Source organism: Aethina tumida, chromosome 3 (assembly GCF_024364675.1).
Source record: "Aethina tumida isolate Nest 87 chromosome 3, icAetTumi1.1, whole genome shotgun sequence".
NCBI classification, from domain to species: domain Eukaryota; kingdom Metazoa; phylum Arthropoda; class Insecta; order Coleoptera; family Nitidulidae; genus Aethina; species Aethina tumida.
The window spans coordinates 14,430,088-14,453,823 of NC_065437.1; the positions used below are offsets into that span (position 1 = coordinate 14,430,088).

Sequence of the window (23,736 nt, forward strand, 5' to 3'; positions counted from 1 at the left end):
CACCTGAATATTCACTGTCCTAATGGACAGTTGTCATTAACAACTGAAACTGTATTTAGTAAATACCAACAATATTTAGTTTAATTAGTTCCACGATTAACTGGCTATTCTCTGGCTAAATCGAGCAGGAAACTTCGAGATATCAATACCAAAACGGACAATATTATTGCATTAACCGGAAAATGAATCAATCCCCTCCGTCATTCAATCAAACGCCCCCGAAATTTAATCAACAATCCTTGTAAAATAAAACACCAACAAATTTATTTAAACAGGTGTTTTTACAGCCGAACCGGAAAATTGATTCACACTTTTACGATCGCAAATGGCAATAAATGTCGGCGAAGGGCGAAAGCAGAACAGATAAACAACCCGGAAAAAAAACACAAACTTTGGAACTTTTGATCGCGATTTGGTGGAGAACAGTTCCTGGTGGTTGGGAAATGGTTACGGGCGCATTGTTGGGACTCCTTCAGGTCGGTTCGGCACCGAAGTTTTCAATTATCGACCGAAAAGACGGGCCCCGCAGAGTCCGCGGTATCTGGCGGGCCCGCGGCTGCGTTCCAGCCACTGAAACTTTGTAGAAACATTGAAAATTTCAACGACAATAAACATTTCTCTAGTAAAATAATATGGCGTAATTGTTTGGACTGCTCGTAAGAGTTGAATTGTTTTTACGGCAAACATTGCGACTCGTTTTTATTAGTTTAAACAATGTTATTAAAATGGCGTTCCACCTTTTTAATCCGGCGGTGAAATTGAAGTGAGGGCTGGAAATTTAATTAAACGAAGATGTGTAACACTTTAAAATAAGGTAAATAAGTTTCAACTTGTAAAAAGTTAAATTGAGTTAACACTTGATGGTCTTTAAACAACAGTAAGTTATTTAACATTCTGTAAATCTATAAAATCTATTAAATCGATAAAATAACTTACAAACATATAAATTCTATAAAATGTAGAAATATATAAAATACACATAATCCATCAAGGTTAACTTTTAATTACAATAATAATTATTATTATGAAACTATTAAAATTATAGATTTATAAAATGAATAATTTTTATAAAGTATAAATAGCAAAAACAGTATCAACTCATAAAATTTCTTAAATCTTAAATGAATCAATAACAGTTAAGTTAATAACAATTTATTAAAGTTAAAGTATTTATTAAATTTAAAGTAAATAAAATATCAATCTCAATGTATTAAATCTAGATATCCATAAAATATTACCTACTGGAAAAAGTGATTTACTTTTTTGTATCATGATAATGAATACGTTGAAGATGGATAACGTCAGTGTCATCCTGAAACCTGAAATTTGTTTCCCTAGAACCCTAGAAAAATTTTAATGACTTTGATGAACATATTGATGACTTAACAAAGTATCAAACAATTAATGCAACTACTTACTGTAAATTGACATTCTTGAAAAAGTTATTTAATGATGAACTTCTTTAGTCAATAGGAAATATGTTCTTCTTGTTAATGACAACGGAGTGACATTGGAGACTCGAAAGAAGCTTCAAAGTGTTAAATGGCGAGTTCTACCTCATCTACTAGATATTTCTGCATGTGATTATTATTTATCTTTGAGTTTACAACTGACATTCTTCTTTTCCTCAGAACTTCAAATTTTTTTTTCCTATGGTACGTTTAATTTGACATTAATTAAATTTATTATTAATATAATTAAAAGAATATTTAAATTTATAAGTTTCACAAAATTTATAATTCTATAAATGAAAAACAATATTTATATAAATATAATTAAAATTAAAAATATTTAAATTTAATGAGATTCGTTGGAAATCATTGAAGTCTATAGTAATATTAATATGTAATATTTAAACGGTACAAAAATTTTAAATTTAAAATTCTTAAAATATTTAAACATACAAAATCACGAATTAAAAATATAATAATATGTATAAATAAAATTTATTGAATTCAGTGAATTGTACAAATTTATAATTAAAATCTCTACTAATATTCATTTTAACATATATAGGGAATGCTGATATTGAAAAGTTTTTTAACATTCAGTTTAATTATATTAAAATCATTGTTCCATTGAAAGTAACAATGTTATTGATGTTTTAAGATTATAAAATTGAACGTAAATAATAAACACCCTGTATAAAATTTTGTGAGTACTAGTAATGACTCCTGATAGAATTGTCCTTGGTTAAAGTTTATACCAAAAATGAACTTTTCAGCATGAAAATTGGTGTCTTTGCAGATATTTTAGTTAAAGCATCAATCTGTCAGAATTTTTGAAAAAAAAAATAATAACCCAAAAACTATTAGATTTAGGTATAGAACATGGAATAGCCATTTTAATTGCAATAAAACATAGAATTTAAAAATCAAAAAAATACTGAGTGTTAAGTTGGAACTTCAACCGGAAATGAAATTTTGTTCAAAATAAATCAGAAAAATAGTTTAAGTCAAGTTATATTAATATCTATATAATTTAATTGCTATATAAATTTTAAACCAATACTTTTTTCGTTCTTCATAAACATCTAATGAAAAAGTTATGGGAATTTCTACGAATGTTTTAAGACGCACTAAATTAAACGTAAATATCGAACACCCTGTATACAATGTGGGAGTACTAATAATGACTCCTAATAAGATAATCCTTGGTTAACGCGTGTGCCGGAAATGAAATTTCCAGCATTAAAATTGATGGCTTTACAGACAGTTTAGTTAGACCATCAATTTGCCTGAATTTTTGGAAAAAATTAATGATTCAAAAACTATTGAGTTTAGATATAGGATATAGTAAAGCCATTTTATTTGCAATTATATATAAAATTTAAAAACACAAAAATATACCGCATGTTCTATTGAAAATTACAAAGTTTGTTCAAAATAAATTAGAGTAGACTAGTTCAAATCAATTTATATTAATAATAACATATATAATTGATATAAAAATTTCAAATCATTCAAATCAACCATTTTACGTTTTCAAAAATCAAAACATTATAATTCGAAAAAGACAAAAAAAAGTATAAATTTGAATTCATAACATCTATAAATTTTAAAAATTGTTAAAATCTCCAAAGGATTGATGAAAATCAAATCACCAACAGACGAATTTTTTATTGGCTTAATCAACGCAGTCAGAGAGACGATTTGCCTTTTTATTTTTATAAGACCGTCGTTACTGAGGTATATGTTGGCGACGAGCTTCGTGACGTCGCCTTTTCCGTTCCGTTCGCTCAAACAGTTATTGCTTTATGCCCACCATGAATTCACGTTTATTTACTTCTTAACTTGACGGGATTTGAAACAAATAATCTCTGCTCTCTGCCAGTCACATCTATTGCTTTTAATCCAAACCACTCACGTCGGATTTAAACACTCAAGATCCTCGAGTACAATTTCATAATTTTCATCAGTCAGTCGACGATCGTCAGACGAAGGAAAATGTGGGTTACTCAGTGCAATATGGAACTGCTACAAAACGCAACAAAAAATTATTAATCAAGGCAAACAATGCTCGTACATTGTTCTTGGAACAAAAGCACAAAACTCACGGTCCCAGCCCGTGGGCATTCAACGTGCAAACTTCCGGTTTCGTGTACCGAAACGCACGAATTTGTCGCCCGCGTGGAATAAAAAAAAAAATACACACGACGCGACCGACGATCTGTTTTTGCGATTCGCAAATTTAATTTGTGCGAAGGACCCGAACGAAATTGGCTCTTAGTAAATTTTGTGCGTCCTGAATATTTATGCCGGGACTGAACAAATAGGTTTGGCACAATCTTCGTGAGCCCGTTCACCTGTGATTTAGCCATTACTTTTAAATGTAAATTAGCCGTCGGAAAAGTGCCCGCTGCAGCTCGGATGCGAGCATCGGGCACAAAAGATTTATTTGTGCGGGAAATCTTGCATTAAAAATATGCAAGACCGGGATTTTAATAGGCTCTGAACTTAAACTGGAATACAACTTTTTTAGGGTAAAGATCCTTTATATCATTAATTTTATGAGTTAACAAAAAAAAAAAAAAATAGTAAGATATTTTCTGTACTCCTATCAACATTACATGACCTCCTAATTTAGAAGCAGAAAATGATGAACAAAATGAATATTTTCTTCGTCATTCCGTAAGCACGTACAGAGTGGAGACTTAGAAATACTAAACTATATTCTTAAAATTATATTTCCTGTACTTCTATTTACATTACATGATCTCCTAATTTAAGAGCTGAAAATGATTGGAAAGAGGGTTGCTGGATAGATACTGGAAACTAATTATAAGAAAAACTTTTGTCTTCAAGTCCGTAAGCTCGTATAGAAAAATAATGAGGCTGTTGTTCATTGTTTCTTAGGAACAGTAGAGTTGATAAATATGTAAAAATTGTGAAGACTTTTGGAAATACTAAACTATATTCTTAAAATTGTATTTCCTGTACTTCTATTTACTCTCTTATGATCTCCTAATTTAGAAGCTGAAAATGATGAATAAGGTAAACATTTTCTTCGATATTTATTTACTGTGGATGTAAACTATCAGGATTATTGACGGGTTGCTGGATAGTTATACTGGAGACTTTTAGAAATATAAAACTATATTCTTAAAATTATATTTCCTATACTCATATTTACATTACATGATCTCCTAATTTAAAAGCAGAAAATGATGAACAAGATGAACAGTTTCTTCGAAATTTAATTACTATGAAAGTAAGTTATCAGGATTATTGGAAAGAGGGCTGGCTGGATAGTTACACTGTAAACTAATTATAAGAAAAACTTTTGTCTTCAAGTCCGTAAGCTCGTATAGAAAGATAATGAGGTTGTTGTTCATTGTTTTTTAGGAACAGTAGAGTTGATAAATATGTAAAAATTGTGAAGACATTTAGAAATACTAAACTATATTCTTAAAATTATATTTCCTGTACTTCTATTTATATTACATGATCTCCTAATTTAGGAGCTGAAAATGATGAATAAGGTGAACATTTTCTTCGAAATTTATTTACTGTGGATGTAAACTATCAGGATTATTGAGGGCTTGCTGGATAGTTATACTGGAAACTAATTGTAAGAAAAACGTTTGTCCTCAAATCCGTAAGCAAGTATAGAAAGATAAAGAGACTGTTGTTCACTGTTTTTTGGGAACAGTAGAGTTGATGAATATGTAAAAATTGTGAAGACTTAGAAATACTAAACTATATTCTGAAAATTATATTTCCTGTACTTCTATTTACATTACATGATCTCCTAATTTAGAAGCAGAAAATGATGAACAAGATGAACATTTTCTTCGAAATTTAATTACTGTGGAAGTAAATTATCAGGATTATTGGGAAGAGGGCTGCTGGATAGTTATACTGGAAACTAATTATAAGAAAAACTTTTGTCCTCAATTCCGTAAGCTCGTACAGAAAGATGACCAGGCTGTTGTTCATGGTTTTTTGGGAACAGTAGAGTTGATAAATATATAAAAATTGTGAAGACTTTTGAAAATACTAAACTATATTTGTCCTCAAATCCGTAAGCATGTACAGAAAGATAATGAGACTGTTGTTCATTGTTTTTTTGGGAACAGGAGAGCTGACATTATGTAAAAATTGTGAAAACTTAGAAATACTAAACTAAATTCTTAAAAATATTTGTTATACACCCATCTATATTATATGATCTCCTAATTTAGAAGCAGAAAATGATGAACAAGATAAACATTTTCTTCGAAATTTAATTATTGTGAAAGTCAGTTATCAGAATTATTGGAAAGAGGGCTTGCTGGATAGATATACTAGAAACTATTTATAAGAAAATATTTCGTTCCCAAATTACTAAGATCATACAGAAAGTTGATAAGGCTGTTGTTCATGGATTTTCGAAAACAAAAGTGTTGATAATTATGTAAATACATTTAAAAATACTATATTACATCATTTTATGATTATATAAAACAGGGAATGTAATCGATTCCTGCTGGAAAAAAATAACAAATTTCCAGTACAAAAGTATGATTATAATATTTTATATTGATAACAAAAACGGCTACAATTTATTATAGACGAATTTTTTTAATTTAATTTCACTTTAATCATCGAGTGCCTACTACTGTTTATGGGCTCAAAATATTTGTCCTCGATACCGTCAAATTATAAAAGATTTTTCTTGTTCATTTTCTGTGATTTTTAAGGTTTGAAAGTTAGAAAATATGAGAAAAAAAATTTTCAACTAAATTATACTATATACTTTCCTGTATAATTAAAGAAAAATGAGTATATTCCCTTAAAAAATACTGACTGCTATTACAGACCAATATGTGCTTTTACGTACCGAAATTTACATAAAATATTTTACCCCAGAAAATTACTGTGTCGGGCAACGCGTATGAAATTTCTGAAATTCTGTAAACTTCTGTTTAAATATAATATAAATTCTAATAAAAATTATTTGAAATTTTATATCCGACTATATAAAACTAAATCTCGATAAAAAGTTTTAAAAGAGCAGTGAATCCCAATTAAAACTCTGAACTTTATCTTGGATTTTTATTCTTGCTCGAATAAAAATTGTAACGCAAAACAAGTGTATAAAATTTCATTCGCGCTTCTCAATTTTCATGGAGAAAGATCTTTTTTACTGCTCAACAAGTCTCATTCTAGATTGTATTTCTTATTAATACAACTCGATATAGAGACGAGTTATTACACACTAAGTTATGGGAGCCATTAAACAGGATTATCTTTAAGTATCACTTTCAACATGTAACGTTATACAATTTGCTTCGTTAATTGTAAATGGATCACTTGTTTCTACGGCGATGTTTAGGTTGTACGTTTTTGCTTGGCAACGTTTTCGTTTGTCGGAGTAATGTATTTTTCGGTACAACGTTCAAAATCTAAGCTACGTAATTACCAATCTCTTAGAAATTTCTGTTTGGGCTTTCTATCGTTTCCCTACATTCTAATTGCATTATTTTTATTCCACGCTTCCATTTGTGTTGTGTTGTGAGTTTCCCAATGTTTTTGTGTAATTATTGTTATCTCATTGTTGTTAATGCCAAACATTTGGTTAATACATTTAATAGACAGGGCTATTATGTCGATTAGTTTAATTTATCCTTCCAATTTTATTGGTGTTCAAAACGCTTAAAGAATAATTAACATACACAAATTTACATGAACATTCAGTGTGTGAATTTATTAAATTCATCACAATCCAGTTAAAAAATAAATAATTTAATTGCGTATAATTTAAAATTGTCACGTCACTGACTGAACATAATATTCTTACAGTGCATTCACCGCTTAAAAAGAATTAGCAGAAGACTGTAAAGCGCAACTCGCTTAACCACTCCAATTAAACCACTCGATCGCGAAATATATATATAAAAAAACGTTGTATCGATAATTACGAACCTATTAATTAGGATTTTATCGGTGGGCAAAACAAGCAGGAAAGTTGCAGGAAACGAGATCTGTCCACTGTTCATTGATCTCCGATTCCTGAAATGGGACTCCACCTTCGAGATGATGTATTGCTGGCAAATAATCTTTCAAAGATTCGACGTCGCGTATAAATCAAATGTACAACACATGTCCAATACATTTTTATGTCCGGTTTTTCTGTTTCTTGTTTTAAGTTTCGGCTGTAACAAATGTATAAAACGTGACGACGAAAATTTAATATAAAATCCCCCTTGTGTCATTTTAAAGAATACGAAGCCGGACTGCATTGTCTGAATACCCCATTAACCACGAAGATTGTTTCTAATTAACATTTTAATTCAATTTAAAAACATCACCCAGGTTTATTCACGTGAATTATCGGCGTCGAAATTGGACCGGACTAATCTCCATTCGACTTGAGGCAACGATCAGAAACTACTGGAAATGAACATTTAATTATCTTTATTACTTTCGATTCGTACAAGACGGTTAACTGAAAATGGCCGCGTACGTAATCGATTATCATAATCTTTTTTTATCCAATTACACTATTCATGTACGGCCGTTTGTTATTTTGATTTTATTTATTTTTCCATCGAATAATAGCGCACATTTCTGTTCGCCGAACGAGAAATTACATGTACGAACGGTTGTTTGATTAATGCGAGCCTCGGCAGTAATGATGCATCGTTGACTGGGGGGTCAGCTGTATAAGATAGATTTATGCGTTTAAAACGTTAAACACGCCACGTCAATTCCACGTACAACTATCCGAAATAAAAACGCACAATCGATGCCCCGATACTTTGTCTTAAGTCCCGGAGAAAAAACAAACACGAGGATCAAAGCGCAGAAAAAAATCCGAGGTGAAAAACTGTTTGGGTAAGAAAATTTATTGTGGTGACCGTGAATTTGTTAAATGTTGATGCGTCGTTGGCGAGAAATGTAAAACAATTTAATTGGGATTAAATTTTTATCCGCGAAAAAGCTTTTACTCCATTCATTCCTTACTTCCTGTTTTGGCGCCGGGCAAAGTGAAATTTAATGTGCTCGGTTTATCTCTTTTTTGTTAATAATTCGCAATTATGCACACATTCATCACAGAAATCATAACGTAACAGTTTCGCTTTTACCTGCTTCTTTCGTCACAGTTTAATCGGTACGTTATTTCCTATAAATAAGAAGCGCAAAATAATTACATAAAAATTAAGACACTAAAGAGTCTATTCTCTAACTGTTCTGATAAATTTTAGAAGTCGTCAAAATGTTAGTTACGGTTTTCTTATTCTCCTTAAAAATTGAAGTGTTTGGTTCCCCTATATTTTAAATTGTACAGTTCACCATTAGTTTTGTTAAATTTTATTACCCTCTTAAAATATTTTGTTCAGCAAAATTTAATACCACCAAAACATAGATAATTTACAAAAAAGCCGAATAAAGATTTCAGTAGATGTAATTAACTGTGTGTCAATTTATAACGGACCTGTTTTAAATTATTTATTTTAGTGGCCTACAGAATACGACTTTTGCAAATTATTTGTGACAGGCAATTAATATAATAATTTTGAAATGCCTCTAAATTTTAATGGACAAGTTGCAAAATGGTCCCCTAAGATGGGTAATAAAGTCTGGTTAAAGGAAATTTGAAATTAAATTAAAAAACCTAATATAAACAATTAGTTTTAGCGATAATCAATCTTAATTATTATAAAACGTGAATGGAAAGTTGCAGGTTCTACCATAAATTAAAGCAAAAATAAAGATTTTTAAAAGCCCTGTCAGAAGACCTCATAATCTTGTAATGGGATAATGAAACTTACGGGTTTAACATAATTAAATATTCAAACAAGTTCAACATTTGGTATTACAGATCAAAAATTATACAAATGTAGCAAATTATTTTAAAATATTAAAAAAATATATATGAAACATTAAATAAAATTGGTTGATTTACAGATAATATTTTTATGTCTTAATAACCATTCTCCACTTGTTTAAGGAAAACAAAAAGCACTAAAGATTTAAATATTTCGAATACGATATGTGTATATACAGGGTGATTCATTTAACTTATTCTTTAAAAGATTATGGAAAACGGAAAAGTAAATTATCTTGAATTTTTAATAGCAATTATAATTTGCCTTGAACTACTTTTCTAATTTATTTTGAACAAAATTTTGTTTCCGATTTCGCCGGATGCATCACAAATTTTGTTATTTTCAATGGAACACCCGGTATATTTTTAGTTTTTTAAATTCTTCATGTAATTGCAAAAAAATGGTTATACGATATGGTATACCTAAACCCAATAGTTTTTGAGTTATTAATTTTTTCCAGAAATTTTGACAGATTAATGGCCTAACTGGAATGTCTGTAAAGCCACCAGTTTTTATGATATACACGTTAACCAAGGACCATTCGATAAGAAACCATTATTAGTACCCCCAATATTTATACAGAGTCATTATTTATGTTTAATTTTGTGGAAATTAAAAAAAAAATTAAAATTGGCAGTTATAGAGACTGCTGATAGAGAAGAGAATAGAGATAGAATTTTTTGACATTCCTTGAACTTAAATAAGTTGATGTAATTTTAAGAAAATTGTACAACACAAAAAAAATTTAAAGTTGAAGTGAAAACTTAGAACTTTTAGTATTAAAATTTGAAATTTCATAATGTTTGAATTAAATTATCAATTCAATCTGGTTTTCACATCTATTGACACTCCGAACAACAATTATATGCATGTTTATATGGTTTTTATATTATTCAAATATATTACAGAGTGTATAAGATCATGACAAAATATAAATACAATTCAATTGAAATAACAATTAATATACAATCATATTATTTATGGATAGTATTTGTATTTACTTAAATTTGTATTTGATTTTTAACATTATTTTAATCGTTTGCATCATTGTCATCATTAATTTCAACAATACTTAGACTTTTTATACTTTCAATTATTATATTTTGTTCTAAAAGAGATACAATAGCCTTATGGTAACTAAAGTAGGAAATGAAAATGTTTCATTCAAATTTATAGCGTAAAAACGGCATAGATTGTCGTTTTATATTTTGTAGTACTGAGTTTTCGATCATTGGACATAGTCATTCAAATAATAATCAAACAAAAACACTATTTCAACAATGCACAGTATATAAACATTGAACTTTTCACTAAATCCATTCAATTTCACTTACAAGATATTTCACCCATCCAAAAAGTGTCTAAGGCGCACAGCAGACTGCGCGTGCGCCTGTTATGAACATGTCGGTGACGCGAACCCATAAGACTTTCCCCTACCAAAAAGTGCACAACGCGACTAATGAAGTTTTCACTTCAAAAATCAATAACTTTGTTATTTTTAAAGTATCTGCATAGGATGGTCCTATGTTCACGTGTATTCCAAAAATGCAAAATGTAAAATTTATGACCAATATTTTGGTTTAGTAACTCCAAAACTATTAGATTTAGATATAGGACACAATTTTATTTTCTGTTACATATAGTATTTAAGATGAATAAGTTATCACCCTGTATATCGTAGATCATAAAAGCGTTCATAAATGGTCTTAATATCTTAAGAAATCTGATATAATATTGGTGGCAAAAGGAAAAATAATGGATGTCCGAAAACGGATAGTGAGATTGTTGTATTTTAAGTGTTTGTGAGAGTTTATCATTAGTTAGGCTTTGTTACCCAACACTCCTTATTATCCGTATTTATCTTAATTTGTTAGATGACAATATATTATTTGCTCACAGAAAATATTTAAAAAAACACAGAAAAATGTAATTGAACAACATTTCTGTAATTTGCGTTGTTTCATGGTCAAAATAAAAAGATAAACGTTATTCGTGAACTATGGATATTGTAGCTTCGTTAAAATTAATTCACCTATTAATTAACAAAGTTTCCGAACCTGAACAATGTCAGTGGGTTTACAACGTGTGCTGGAATAAGTAAACCGATAGTTCCCCTATAGTTACATCCGGTATAGGGTTGCTCGTCTACCATCTGACACGAAAAATTACAACGTTAGTCCGCCAGTTTGTGTTTATGTGCGCGCCAAACAATACATTTTTCCGTGTGTTTGTATTCTGATTTTCGTTGGAAAACACCGCCACAAACAAGATGTTTTTGAAACGAAAACAGCAGTAAGTAAACATAGATTATTAATAGACAAAGAACACTAATGTTTTGTTATAACCGTACCAAGTTTTGGTGTTGTGGATATATTGTCATGACAACTAGTCTCTTAGTAATATCGAGCGTAGTTAACAGAAATTCGTCTGGAAAATTAAAGCACAAGGTAAAGGAGCATAGTATGATTTGATGGAAACACCAGTGTAAAGTAAACAACTGGTTAAAATTAATTAAAGTATGTTTAAAAGTTTTCTTTTAAACTAACTGGAAATGTCTGTTTTTGATTAATTTCTCAGACGAGTGCAATCAATTTAAATAAACATTCTTAAGGATCCAGTTCAAACGTTTCAATTAATGTTTAATAACACAATATCAGTCTTTTCACTTTGAGCATTTTGTTTTACTTATAACTGTCAATCAATCGCTTGTTTAACAATTTGAAATTTATTTCTTGTCCGCTAGTCATTCAATCGATCAATCAAAATCTAAATTAAAACATTAGCCTGTTTTTGTTTGAAGAACGGATTCTATTTCCTGCCAAAATCCAGTTATAAACCATCGCGTTCGCGTATTATCACAAGTTTTACAATAATACCGTTTCCAAGGTATCGATCCCGCCAGTTACGATTTGACCGGAAGATCAAAAGGTTTCATTTCAATGCGTTCCGAAGTCGGAAAGAAATGTTCGCAAAATCCAATTCAAAAAAATTAATCATCTCCCCGTGTTTCCACTTTGATGGTTTTGTGTTTCGTTAGAATTCAAAGATGAAACGAAAACGGCAATTACGAAAATATCGACTCGATAACGAGTTGTTTTTGGGACTGAAAATCCGATAAAATACCTACCGGATTGTCCGGATCCGTAACGTATTCGTTTGGCGTGTGTGCACACAGAAGTCGAGGGAGAGTATAAAGTGGAAACGTAACACGGAAAATAATTCACTCCGGGCTAAATAAATTACATGGTCTCATTGAGATCGCATTGTTAATTAACCGAATCTCTGACTTACGCCAACTCTAAATTTACCATGTTGCCCGTCAAAATTTACTCCTCTTTTTTTAACGTAATAATTAATTTCTTGCTGGCCGTGGAAAATTGGTATTTGATTTTGTGGGACGAAATAGAGTTGTAAATATTGATCTTTGTCTTTTTTTTGAAGGGTATATAACATTCGTATCACAAAGCAGACGAATAATGTAAGCAAAAAAGCAGGCTTTCATGGGCGAACACGATGTGGCATACGTATTTATAATTCAAAGGCAACACAGCAGTATCCAAGTTTGTATCGACTCGGAGACATTTGATATATTCCGCGTTATTCTAGTTTTTCTTTTTTTATTATGGTGGCAAATATGTAAATGCCAGGTTTAAATGCTTATGTTTCGAAATATAAAAAATATCCTATTAATATTTGCAGCATAAAAAAATCATAGGAAAATAAAATATTATGAAAGTTTTAGGTCAGTTGATACTTTTTCCAAAGGTGTTAAAATTTATAAAATAATGATCTGTAGGTAATCTAATCAACATTAAAAAATAAGGATTTATATTAGGATAAAAAAAATATTTAAATGTTATGAAAGCTTTAGACGAGTTGGTACTTTTTCAAAAGGTGTTAAATAAATGATCTATAGGTAATCTAATCTACATTAAAAAATAAGGATTTATATTAGAATAAAAAAATATTTAAATGTTATGAAAGCTTTAGACAAGTTGGTACTTTTTCAAAAGGTTTAAAATAATGATCTATAGGTAATCTAATCTACATTAAAAAATAAGGATTTATATTAGGTATCAAAAAAAATTATTTAAATGTTATGAAAGCTTTAGACCAGTTGGTACTTTTTCATAAGGTGTTAAAATCTATAAAATAATAATCTATAGGTCTAATCTACATTAAATATATACTAAATTGGATGGTGAAATATAGCTCTCCAACATTCTTGAGTCTATTACCCTCTCCTATGGGTTAAAAAAGCTCTTTGGTTAAGTTTTTCATGAATACAATCATCAACATTTTTCTTGAAACTTTTAAAGTACTGTTCCTCCAAGTTTTCCAGCTCCAATCTATATCCAAACTGGCAAGAATTGTGGTAATCAACTCATTTGGAGATAATTGGAAATTGTCAAATGTTTAATTTGGTTTTTCCCATTTAATTTATAGTAGTGATCATTATTATAGCAACCTTTTAAAACATAACATAACCATAACTCATTTATTTAATATGAACTGAAGGGATTTTTAATGATTAAATCGGTGATATTTAGTTTTACATTAACACTGTATAGTGGCACTGACTATTTTCCAAATACACAAGACAAACTCCTTGAATTGTTGTGGTGAGTTCATTTAAATGTAATCCCCTACGTTTTCTATATTGATGTCTGGAGATTGAAACAAAATATCGATGCTTTGGTCTTTTAACCAATTTTGGACTTACGTTCGGTATCGTTTTCATGTTGAAACACAGTTATTAAGAACATCATTAATTCAAGAACATTGTTGTATTATTTTTCCCTGTGTTATAGATCAGCCTAAGTCGAACTCGCCAGAAAAATTCAATTGAATTTTATCACTGTAATATATTTAACATAAGCAGAACCATCATTTTTTTTAAATTATCCCGACTGTTCTGTAGTCCAGTGAATTTAATCCCAAACAAATCAGAATTCAACTTTCTCATGTTTGGTAAAAACAACAGTTCATTCTGTAGATCTAGGGTCAAACGAACCCTCATTCACCAACCAACTTCTCATTAATTTCGGTAAATGCCATATCTTGCAGATTGGCTTTAATTTCAGCTGATAATAAAATTAGATTGTTTTTTGACATTCGAAGCCACCACTTGGCCAGTTTCACTTACACCAATGATTAAATAATTATAATAAGTAAAATATCGCTAGCAAGTAATCGATTTAATTTCACAGACAGCAATGAAAGATCATAAAATAAAAAGTTGCTATAATTTTGTCCATAAAAATGGAATCCATTTATCCAACTCTTAGATTAAACCTCTTTCTTATAGTTGATTCATCCCAGTGTAATGACACGTTTGTTTCCAAATATATTTCACGAGGATATTGCCCAAGATGGTGCTTAATTTCATTGTTAGTAAAGTTTTCTGGCTACTTTCATCTTCAATGCATTAAGTGCCACTTTTATACCAACGAAACGAAAACTATTCATTCGACTGGTGTGTGTATTTGAATACCCAAACAAATGTTTTAAATATTATATAAGTTAGAAATACGAAAAAAATTTTATATAAAAATGTTAAAATATAATATATATTCTATTTATTTAAATTTATTCAAATAAATCATGAAGTTAAAAACTATGTTTCCGGTGGTTAAATTTAAATAGATGCGAAACAAAATAATTAACATACAAATATATTGATTTTAGTGGTTGCGGATTTGTAGAATCCCGTAATTAATACTTATGTTATAATCATTAAAACAACATGAACACCATCTTGTTTAATAACTAAACATATAAATTTAAATAAACACATTGAAGGTTTCCGAATGTGTGTTTGGTCGTTTGTTGGCAAAATAACCCATGTAGAATAATACGATTAATAAATAAATTCTAAACTGGGCATTTGTAATTTGGTTAAACTGATTTACATATTGATAAGTGCTGGGGATAAGGTTTCCTTAAGTCTATTAACTAATTCCCTACTAATTCTTATGGCTTCATTTTCGGAATAAATTTACTTTAAGTATTTGGGGTACACATAAAAATGCAAGACGAAATATTCAACCGAGTTGCTAATCAAGATTTTCGCCACACTAGAGCCATTTTAAAGCATTCATCAGGACGGAGAGGGAATGCAAAACAATAAATCTACCTAAGTGCCACGACGGGAGAAGAAATATTTGTTTTACTTTAACTTTTTTCTTTTTAATGCGACAAAAGATGTATTGATGTTCAATCATGAAATCACAACATATTTTTCAATCAGTGAAAAAAACATCGTGAGTAATTAATGGTAAACATGCACTGTATTTTGTCCGAACACTCATTTCGACATATTAAAATTTAATTAATTTGCCTTGTTAAAGTAGACAGGTTCAAACGATCCTTTTCCGTTCCCTGTTTAATTTGGTTTAGAGGTATTAAAACTAAAGCTAAACTGTTTATTGAGCTCGAATTCGAGTCAGGAATGGCAAATTGAGTTTGCCGTGAAATAAAACTTAACCAGAGTTTGTGAGGAAGTCGGAGAATTGTCAGGAGTTAATTTACAATTAAGTTTTGGCATTATTTATCCCGGTTATAATTGCTTTTACACGAAATGTTCGGTATTGTTTCGAATTGGTTAGTTTATTGTTAAAAGAGTAAGTCTGTTCATAATTCCGTAATTACGTTTTCTAAGACAAATCCACTCGCAGGCTACAATGGGGAAACATCCCTTAATTGCTTATGCTCCCGTCGGACTAGTGACACTTAAAACGCGTCCATTTGCGGCACACTGAGGTAATGTGCGATTAAAATCCTGCCATTTAACAGTTTCGTTTGGATTTTCTTGTGCAATTACGTCGCCATAGATCATATTTTACGGTCGGTATTCTCGTGTTGTAGGCTTTTGATGTTACGATGTCGAGCTGGAATGAGTGTTTGTGGATATATAACCGAGATAGACGAAATTGAAACGCTTCAACGTTCTTTGGGGAAAATTGTTATTTTAGTATAGGGTTTTGTGAAAAATTTAAAATAAATATACTCTGAGAAATGTAATAAATCAATATACTTAAATATTTGAAAGGCAAATATTGTACACAACAGTGGCGGCTCGGGAGGCACATTGTATATGGAACAGTAAAACAAAAACAATGATTTATTTTTGTTTATGCATAATTAACAACATAGAATTCGTTAGCCAATTAAATTTATCGCTCCAAGAAATTATCCTGTATTTTGTTAAAATATTTAAATATCACATTTAATTAATAATAAATCAACCATAAGGGAGTATTTACTTATGAAAGAAGTTGACACGAAGAAGCACATTTAAAAGTGCCTCTGGAGAACTTGCGCACAAAATATTCATTGAAATTTAAAATAAAACTGTTATTGTTTGTTTGTTTGTCTATTTTAAAAGATATTACCCCTCTATTTTTGTTTGAAATGTAAATTATTGTCTATTTTAATAAAAACAAATAACGTATTTTTTAATATTAACATTGTCAATAAATAATCTGAGTAGCCGCCACTGGTACACAATATTTTATGTAACGGACTAAAAAATACAAAACCACTAAGTTGTACAAAGAAACGTTTTATTTATACAATTATATAAAAATCAATATTCACACAATAATACTTGTATAACTTAAACTTAACTTAAACTAACTCAATAAATTATCTAAGCTTTCAAAGCTTCCTGCAGTTTTCGCCTGGCGATTGCGACTCTGTCCTCCTGCTTCTTGATGTCCTCGTCGGATATGTTAACGGACTGCACCAACGGTTGTTTCGGATCTAAAAACACCCCGGGATTCTTTTCCAACGTGTTCTTGGATCCGGTCTGTCCCGTCACCGGTGTGGCCGAAACGTGCAGGGCGGTCGCCACACTCTGTATGATGGTCTCTTCAGTTACGTGTGGTCCCACGGCTTTGAGCCCCTTCGGCAGCTCCATGGCTTCGAATTCGGTGCCGTCCAAGTCGCATGCTCTCAAACCTTCCAGTCGCTTTTCCCATATCAGCTGTTTCGGCTTTTCCTGGTTGCCATTCTTGTAGTCCGTTTTCACTTTGCTGTCGTGCGATTTGTAGACAGTCACCGGTTGTTTGAAAATCGAAGCGGTCTGGCGGATCGGTGGTACGAGCGAGGCATCCGTCCGTACCGCTCGGTTGCCGTAATAGGTTAGGTCTACTTTGCTGACAGATAAGCTGTGATTTTTCAACAATTCCTCGCGATGGAAACGCTTCGGTGTTGGTGCGCACTGGTATTTTGTTTTTTCGATTGTTATGCTGGCCATTGTTGACGATTATTGCACCAGGTTTTGACGAAATTATGACAACAAAGCGCAGCGACCACTGCGCGGATCGACGCTCAACTAACGCGAGTTGCGGGTAAGGTCGATAACACAGAATGTACAATGTCTTATCCCCACCCCCAACTGAAAGATGGCGCTGTATGTCGTGGGGGAAATCGAATTAAATTTTTGTATTTTAATGAAATATAAAATAATAATATATTGTTTGTATGTTTGTTTGTTTGTATTGTAATATTTAAAATGGTAAAATTTACATAAATTTTAACGATTAACAAACATTGACTTATTTTAATTAAGGAAGAAATTATTGATGTTACGTAATTTTAAATTGTTACTCATACAAATAAACAACATTTAATATATTTTTGAAATTTTTATATTAAATTCGACTATAATGAAACTAAACCAATACATAAAAATAATTTTCAATTTGTATTTTTGACATTATTTAATAATTTTCATCAATTTCTAATTAACAAAAAAAAAAAAAATAATTGATTAACCGCATTTTTAGGATGATTATTTTTAAACAAAATTGTAAATTTCAAAAATTTGTATTTTCAAATATGTTAAAATAATATTAATTTACTATTATTGTTTTATATAATATTATAAAAACTAATCTTTTTTTATAAAATGTTACATATATTTTTCTGAATAGTGGTGGACATAAATATAGCAACTTTTATTTTGAATGGGATTTTTAATGGTTAAACCTGTGTTATTTACTTTAACATGAACTCTTTGTATAGTATCATTTTTGTTTTATAATATTGACCCATCTCCGTGGCATAGACTTGTGTAATATTCCTTTAAGTTCTCATTGTTCTGATGATTGATGATAAATTAAATTCGACATAAAATTTATAAAATTTTTATGTCGAATTTTGTTATAAACGTCATACTTCATGTTTTCACATTTTTAGTAGAAACTAGGGTTTTTCTTATAGGCGAACTCCCATCCATTAACCATCTTATCATCTCAAGTTCTTAAACTCAATTCAGCAAGACTCATTTCCTCCACGTTGGATTTAGTTTCAGTTGACGATACATTGGATAGATTGTCCAGTTGTACAGTAGAGCCAATAATAACAGAATAAACAATAAACTGGCATCCAAATCAAGTAGTACAGATCATATTTTAATAAGTTGCTACAAGTGTGGCCACTACTGTATATAAAAATAAATATAATTTTAAAAACACAGTGCATGAACAAATTCCCTCAGTTAAACCATCAAGCATCGATCTATTCCAGTAATGCTGACGTGAACTTTAAATAACAGTAACACTGAATGCGATAAAAAAGCTAAACCCTTTGTGATATTTACCTGGTAATTGTCCTTGGTATTTTATAAAGAGAAATTACGACGCAAGAAAAATATTATTACGATTCTAACTCGGTTAAATGTTAAAGTTGAAACGCGTTTTTTGTTAATTTCACATTTTAATGTGCGTTTCAATTTATCATGGTTTAAACTGAATGGTTTATGTACATAAAAGTTATTAAAAATATTTTATGGAAATTTCTAATTTCATTTCGATAAAACGAATATTTTGGTGTGTAGTTTATTTTATCATATTATGAGGTTTTTCAAATACAAACAATGAATAACCAATTTTAATTTAAAAAATCATATGTCCCACTTAATTTTATGGAACTCGACCAATACAAACAACGTTCGCAATTTTATTAAAATGTGTAACAGATGTTTTATTGGTGCTGTTATTTTAGTTTTTCCTATTTTATTATTTTTATTTATCGTAGATTTTGGTAAAAATTTCTACTTTCTCTTTTCCGCATCATTTTAACGTAGCATTCAAATCAATTTTTAATGCTCCAACACAAGAAGGCTTTTTTATGTAATAGGTTTTAAATAAATTTCAGTTGTTGTAATCCATTTAAAAAGCGATAAAAAACAAGTTAAAACCGACGCGAGGACCATCAACCCCGCCGAGTAACAAAACACCGACACCAACAGCCTTTCTACCGGCGACCTTGCAATATTACCGCAAGGCCGTTACCACAATCCGCATCTCGTCATCGGACCGATTCTCTTTGGACCGTATTTTTACGTACCACTCGGTCTTCGCGTCCGAAACGGGTCCGTTTTGAGTCCGTCGTTCAAGGTGACTCTATTAATCCGATTCTGTGTTTAGGATTTGCAGGAAAAATGGTGCGTTTCGGTTTATTGGAGTCCAGTTGTGCCTTGTGTTGTTTGTGTTGCGAAATGTACGTGGGTTGCGGTCTCAAGTGAGCCACATTCTCTTTGGGAAAGGTTAGTTAGGTTCGGAGATCTTTCTATTGTTTAAAATTCACCTATTGGAATTTTCTAACGTCCGTCACATTTCCCGACACGACAAAAAATGTGGGCTGAATAAAAAATGGGTACGAAATTCCTGCGGTGATGGAAAGTACATGACATTTTTACTGTTAACAAGAGGAATTGCAACGGTTTACTATACTATGCGTTTAGTAACATTCCTGTTGTAACAAAGCAGCTTTTACTAATAATACATACTCACTATAGTTATATTATAAAATAATAACATCGCTGTAAGCATTTATTTTTGTATTTTTTATAATGATTTTTAAATGATTACTTAATTACTAACTCAATATTATTTGTATACAAGTAACAGCTAAGAGATTTTTAAATGGTTACTAACTACTAGCTCAAAGATATTTGTATACAAGTAGCAGCTGTGGAAAGATTCTTCACTTCTTTCAAACTTCTTAAAATAACTACAAAAAATTAAATGTCACCTTCTGAATACTTGCATAATTAGGCGTTTTTTGAATTCAGTTTAATAAAATTGATATTACCTAAAATAAAATGAAAGATATACTGTTAAGAGTAAAGTAAGAAGGAAGCGCCACAGTAAAATAAATTATTGTACCGTTCTTTTGCAGTCGATTGATTAATAGTGTCAATAAATCAGTTTGCTGATTGCAAAAGTGATATAACCATTACGTAATCGTCATAATACTTATAATTTAATCGACTGATTACTTTTCAATTATGGCAAGGTTTAACAATTGATACAATTCCGGGTATTGAATAAAGTAAAAGTGATCACACCCAAAATTATTGTAACATTTTTAACATGTCAAAAGTTCTGATATTCACAACGTTAGCGATTATTTAAATAAAAACATATTTTATGACCTCGTGAGAAAATGTATGAATTTTAATTTAATGTTTATTTACAATAGACACAATGGAAATGTTGAAAAACAATCAGTTTCAGATTTGCAAACGCATAATAACTAAAAAGTGAAATTATAAGTAAAAGTCATTCAGTTTATACGCTAAAAATATGATTATTTTACTTTCTCCGGCAATAGTGTTTCCTTTTCATTTTCGCAAATTGCATTTTCATAACTGTGTCCAAATCGCACTTATGAAAATGAAATTTAATTGAGTGGATAATATTCAGTTAGTTAACCTTTTAAAAATAAATAGGGGTTAGTTAAAGTACAGATTAATATTCAAGTATTTACTCGAATTTACTTATCAATTTTTTTGTTATAATACTAAAAATATCTACACAAAATGCTTTATTAATTATAAATCTTTACTGTGATGGTCAGAATTTATATAAACAATAAGAAATTTCGTATTCGTGTTTACCAATTAATTATGCACATAAATAACATTTAAAATTGTAATTTGAAATAATTTTTCAACATAATGATTATTAAGTACTTTGAAAGATTTATATGATGAATTTTTTACTTGAAATGAGTTTGACTTTTTAACCTTTCATCTTTAAAATATTAATGTTGGCCTTTAAAGCAAAGTGATTAAGTAAGTTTTATTTTTAAGATTTCAGCAAAAACTTCAACAGTTCTCGATTAATTCATTACGAATTTATTTTCCGGGCGAAACTTTCTTATTCATGATTGTCCGTTCTAATCAAGTTTAATTATACAGTTGAAATGTACTATTAATAGAATAAAGATTGAATAATTTTATCGCAGTTTTAATTACAATTATAATAGACACAAAAAAATAGAAAATAATGTCTGTTTCAGATCTGGTAGTTTGGGTTCTGCAAGAACAGTTCTGGAAATGGACAGGACACCAACGGAGAGCAGTAGCGGCGATATAGCTAGTACCGGAGACGTCGACAACATCGAGGATGCCAGAAAGTTGGTGCGTGATCTCAGGCAGAAGACAAGAGCACAGGCACAACAGATCATGGCCTGGCGTCGAGCCTACAAAATGCAGGTAAGAATTCCCTCAAATATAAGTAGTAAAATTGAAATATGCCATAGTTGAAGCGATATTATTCTGTTACATTTGATAACTTATTTGTTGTATCTATTTGGTGTGTTTATTGAATCCCTGAGATGAAGAAAAATAAACTGCATTAAATACTTTACTTAAGTTTTGATGCCTTCATCTCAACGTCGCTGGGGATTAGGAATTACAAGCTTTATTGAAAACTGAAAACTTAAACTCTCAAAGGATTATAGGAAAAATAACGTTTTAACGAGCAACTGCAGCATTTGTTGCCCAGAACTTACTTTACCCCACAATATTATTAAAGATTAAAATGTAGTTGTAAAGTTGCCATATTTTCGATCGATACTTATACATTGTGTTATTTCTTTTTCAGGAAGTTTTCGTGTCAAGATTACAGAGAGAGAAGTGCGATCAACTGAAGGCACTCAGCTCAAAACTGCTGCTGTTCGAGTCGCGACTGATAAGGAAACAAAAAGACATATCAACCATGCTGAACATTCGCGAAAACATAATCCACAGGCAACAGCGAATCATTGAAACTCTTTCAAACCGTCTCATAGACAACGGACTGGAAGTACCGCAATCGGAACTTACGGAACTGGAGTACACCCTACCCGATCTAGACTCCCTGAACGATTCGGATAGCGCCGTAGTCATGGAGGACATCGATTCGGACAGTAACGTGTACCACATCCCCAAGTACAGGAATCCGGACAGCGTGACGGTCGTGAGGTCGATATCGGACGCCATAGATCCGAATTTGAAGTACACGTCGGTGAGACGCAACAATGGTTTCCTGCGCCGTCCCGAAATCCTGGAGACCGTGTACAGCGTGGAGGAAGACGCGGACAACGACAACCAGAACGAGAACAAGACGGAGGCGAACAAGAAACGTGATGCGTTCGCTCGTGGCAAAAGCACCGCGAACGTCGAACATCCGGAAGAAAGCGGAGGTCAGAAGGAGAGGTCTTTGGACGAGCAGGTCTGTCAGGTACCTCAATGGCCGTACAATGATAAGCAGGGTCAAACCGAGGAGAATCAGGAGGAGAGCCCGAATAAAAACCAAACGAATCAAGTGAAAACGTACAACAGGGTGATGAGCAATCACCGTTCGGTTACCAAGCCGAAGGACGTGAAGTACAAGAGGATCAACAAGGCGAAATCGAAAAGTTTGGAGGAGTTGCGGGGCAGGTTGAAGAACTGGGTGGAGCAAGGCAGTAAACTCACTGGCATTTCCTTGGAACATAGTCAAAGTTACGCCTAATGCCGTAAATGTGTTTTAATTTTTGTGCGTGTATTGATGTTATTGTTGTTTTTATTTTGTTGTGTGATCTGTAAACTGATATATTTATTGCAACTGTTGTTACGTTGTTTTATTGATAATTTGTAGTTGTACCAAAATTCTGTCAATTTAAATTGTACAATTGTGATATTTTGCATAGATCTAATCTTAAGTATTTATAAAATTTTAATCGAACTGTTACCATGTGAACGTATTGACAATCTCTTGATACCTTTTCGAACGGACCTGTATGATATTGTATAGCTTCTAAAATTAAGTTTTATTCTGTATATAACGATATTAATTATAATTAATATATTAAAAACTTGTTAGTTCCTTTTAGAAAGACGATCTCTGAATTGATATGAACTTTTTGCTGTAAATAAAGCTTGTTACGTTACTTAAACAAATTTACTTTTATACAGATGTAGCTTTTCTGATGTCTGTTACTATTTTCATAATGTGAAAATGTTTCGCGTACTTTTTCCAGTCCAAGTCAATTTTATCTCTATTGTAAGCTTTGTCATGTCAATGAAATGTTGTTTTTCATGTCCAAAAATGTACTATTTATGTAATCAATAAACAATTAAATAAACAACTGCATTTTCCTTT

General features: G+C 31.0%; 2 protein-coding genes across 4 annotated transcripts in view; one reads left to right on the top strand and one right to left on the bottom strand.

Moving 5' to 3' along the window:
- The window catches only part of LOC109598832 (uncharacterized), a 50,613-nt gene extending 26,891 nt beyond the window's left edge, over positions 1-23,722 (top strand). Inside the window, exons 1-3 of one of the 3 annotated variants that reach the window (XM_020014748.2) lie at positions 11,504-11,605; positions 21,629-21,824; positions 22,216-23,722. In XM_020014748.2, coding sequence (XP_019870307.1) covers positions 11,583-11,605; positions 21,629-21,824; positions 22,216-23,106 — 1,110 coding nt within the window. In that variant the 5' untranslated portion in view covers positions 11,504-11,582 and the 3' untranslated portion in view covers positions 23,107-23,722. Of the gene's footprint in view, positions 1-11,503; positions 11,606-19,675; positions 19,869-21,628; positions 21,825-22,215 lie in introns of those variants that run through there. The other 2 variants (XM_049964694.1, XM_049964693.1) reach the window with 2 other exon arrangements.
- On the bottom strand, positions 16,862-17,642 carry LOC109604294 (methyl-CpG-binding domain protein 2). Its single transcript, XM_020020819.2, has one exon. The coding sequence runs from the start codon at positions 17,571-17,573 to the stop codon at positions 16,965-16,967; it is 609 nt and encodes a 202-aa protein (XP_019876378.1). The 5' UTR covers positions 17,574-17,642; the 3' UTR covers positions 16,862-16,964.
- Positions 23,723-23,736: the final 14 nt, after the last annotated feature.